General features: G+C 33.3%; 1 protein-coding gene across 1 annotated transcript; it reads right to left on the minus strand.

Moving 5' to 3' along the window:
* Window positions 1–2,295: 2,295 nt before the first annotated feature.
* Window positions 2,296–3,043, minus strand: LOC112127534. Its single transcript, XM_024228643.1, has one exon. The coding sequence runs from the start codon at window positions 3,010–3,012 to the stop codon at window positions 2,386–2,388; it is 627 nt and encodes a 208-aa protein (XP_024084411.1). The 5' UTR covers window positions 3,013–3,043; the 3' UTR covers window positions 2,296–2,385.
* Between the last annotated feature and the right edge of the window lie 463 nt (window positions 3,044–3,506).

Consider the following 3,506-nt stretch of genomic DNA (forward strand, 5'->3'; position numbering starts at 1 on the left):
TGTTAGAGGGAGTTTTAATTGTATATGAGGCAAATAGATCGAGAAGTTCATGGGTTAAAGGAATAAATCCCATGTTGTCTGTAAGTGTGGGATTTTATAATCGGCTATTTCAATTTGGTTATTTATTATCGTCAATTTTAAGTCTAAAAAGTTTTAATAACCATCTTCATTTAGTTCTAAAATAAAATTTATATTAGGGTGTAAAGAATTAATTAATGGGAGGAATTCTTTTAGCTCCTATAGTGGTCTGGACCATACACATAAAATATCGTCTACATAACGGTTCACACAGGGACAGATTTAATTAATTGGAAAGAAATTTTTGTCAAGTTATCCATGAACATTTCGGCACAAAGTAGGAATGATGGTGATCCCAATCGTAACCCTTTACTTCATAAAATTTATAATTAAATTTACAATAATTAAATCGTAGGCATTTATTAAAGAGGTAAGTACGTAAGTGTTTGTTTTATTAGTTTAGTACATGTTTATCAGGGAAATTGGTGAATAAATTAGCAACTTCAAATGACACTAAAACACAATTGTTAGGTATATTTATGTTTTTTAACTGTTTTATCAGTTCTGGATATATGTTAATACATGTGTAGGTTTGAAATTAGTGTTGTTTTTAATTATTTCAGTTATTGTTATCGCGAGTTTGTGGGATGGTGAATTATAAAAGTCACTAGTGGTGCTATAATTTTGTTTTCTTTGAAGGATTTTGACCGTAGCAAATAAACTTGATGGTTCCGCGTTCATTGGTATGAGTATTTTAAACCGCATATTGCTCATTTAAGAATAAGTATTTTGTTATAGCCGTTTGAACTCGAGCTTTTAATTTTAAGGTGTGCCTTTTTTATTTCTTTAAAATTATTATTTTTTAGGAACTATTCAACTTTAAAAACGTATTTTTGGTGTTCAATGATACATATTCTAAGTTTTTTTTTTATCGGCTTTTAAGTTAACGTTGTTACTATTTCTCTTTTTATCAATCGACTTAATTATACGTGGGATATTTAATTTTTTGACGTTTAGATTTATAAAGTTTTGTTTAATTACTTTAGAACACATTTTATGTTTGTATTTATAATTCAAATCTCAATTCAAAATTCTTCAATCAATGAACCGAGAGATAGTACCTTAATTGTACGTAGTTTTGTTTTTGGGACAAATTTTTTTCACTCCACCTTCATAATTTCTATTTTTTTTTGTTACTAGGTCGAAAAATATTTAGAAGTTTATTATTTTTATTACCTTCTAAAGGTCAGATATCAATAATAAAACAATATTAATAATCATTTTGAAAAATTATATAAAAGTTTATAAATAAAATATAAAAGTGGATATGGCCTAAAGAATTTAGTGAAAAGTTCTTGTAAAAACAACAACCAAATTTTTCCAACAATATTTCTACCTGTCCATCTAACGCGTCGTAAGTTCTCCTATGTTTGGTTGGTGATGTGTCCAAAATTGTTAAAATTGTTTTCATCTCAGACGTCCTGTTGGCAGGAACAGTTAATTTCAAACCATACAATTTTAAAATCAACATTGAAAGAGACGTAGAAAAGCTTTTAGAATGGCAGAATGCTACATTATTTACACTTTTGTCATTAAAGATCAATCCTATATCAAACACACATATTCATATGTCTCTCTCTCCTATCTGTTATCGTTGGTTGAAAAGTGGTCGTATCAGACCAAATTCTGCGGCTATAAGTAAAATCATACTCAATCATTAATTAATTAATTGTTCTTTTCTCTTTTTATGTCTCTCTCTCTCTCCCCCTCTCCCAAACCCTTCTATCTGTGTATTTATATATTTTTTAGTACCTCTCATGTACACCCTCAAATCTTTCTTTCTCTTTCCTACTATATCTTTTTATTTTAAATCACAAGAACGTCATAACATGTTTTACAAATATTCAAATAGAATTCTTTTTGGTTCAGTGCTAAAGTGAAAAACGTTTAGAAACCACGTAAAATATGAGTTACTCACAATTGAATAATTAATTTAACCTTAATAATAATAAGCACTGGTTGATCCCAGGAAAACTACATATTGTGGTATGTTAATGATTGTCAGAAAGCCGTAGGTTTGCGGGTCAGACGCGTTGCAGACACACTGAAGATGGCGAAACGCGTCTGACAGACCAACCTAGCGAGATAAGTAGACCAAAATGATCGGTAACGACCAAATTGGAGGTTCATCACCCCCGTATACTGCAACATATGTTAAAGTTACTAAAAACATTTATTTATTGGGTATTATATTATGTCGTGAACGAATACAACGAATTATAGTGATAAAACAAATTTATTATAAAATAGCAACAAGTATCTAAATTATTGAGATTTTATTTGTACAGACACTTCAATAAAACCGTGCTAGTTCATAGGAGTTGAATTGTCAGGAATATTGCAAATATTGAAGAGGCTGTCGAGGTTGCTAATTGAAAATTCTCCTTTGAGATTCAATATGCGGTTGTAATACGAGATTAACGCATTCGTCCAAGTATCAGGTAAGATTTTACCGTCGTACAGCTTGTTCGATGTGTGTACGGTCACATTTCCGAGTGTCTGGATGTTGATGTAATCCCATTTCGTATCACAGTCGATTTTCTTCGGGTTCTCTTTCACAAATTTGACGCCGACGATCGCGCTCGCACCTTCCATCAGGAGAGTGACCGGTCCGCCCATGACGGGGACGTACTCGATGTCCGCCTTCATCGTTCCGAGTCCGATGGTGAATTTCAGATTGAGCGAGTGGATCCCTTCGGCCCACATCTCGCACGGCCCTGTCCTCTCGATAGTCGCCATATCGGCCATGCTCACACCGATGAAAACGGGCGTCGAGGGTAAACCGTAGTCCGGCAGCGTCACGTTCTGCCATCCCATCACGCCGATGAAGTTGTTGACGATCGGCAGAAGTCGGTCCACATGCTCGTCGATGCTGTAGTGCGGCTCACAGCACGCAAACGCGAACGTGAATAACACAAAAACCAACGTTCTCATCGTGGATCTAAGGCAAATATTGAATTTCAGACATGGCGACTTCAGTTTTATATACTCTAATTTACCTCTTAAACGTTGCACTCGAAAATATCAAAACGTCAAATGTATTATCTCGACGGGATTAAAAAAAAAACCACTCGACATGCCATAAAATATTGTATTTTAAACCCTAAAATCAATAATGACAAAGATACCGTACTAAAAGTCACAGAGATTAGAAGATACAACTTAAAAAACTGTTATTGCAACATTGCTGTCATTGTTCTTATTGCAACTCGTTCTGCGAGAGTTAAAAATCAATTAGAAAACTTACCTCAACTCGAGAACCTACATAAATTAAGGTGCGTAAAATAACCAAGAGAAACAGAGCTAAGATAGAAAGATAGATTGTTAAACAAAAAAATCCATAGATAGATTGATACATAAATTGATATTTCAGACAGATAACCAAATTGATACATCTGTATGCAGATAGAAAGAAAGATTCATAAATA

Source organism: Cimex lectularius, unplaced genomic scaffold (assembly GCF_000648675.2).
Source record: "Cimex lectularius strain Harlan isolate CLEC.00 unplaced genomic scaffold, Clec_2.1 scaffold241, whole genome shotgun sequence".
Taxonomy (NCBI): domain Eukaryota; kingdom Metazoa; phylum Arthropoda; class Insecta; order Hemiptera; family Cimicidae; genus Cimex; species Cimex lectularius.

Bases quoted from the DNA above. Each gene is read 5' to 3' on its own strand.
- LOC112127534 (XM_024228643.1), bottom strand. From the start codon at position 3,012: ATGAGAACGTTGGTTTTTGTGTTATTCACGTTCGCGTTTGCGTGCTGT.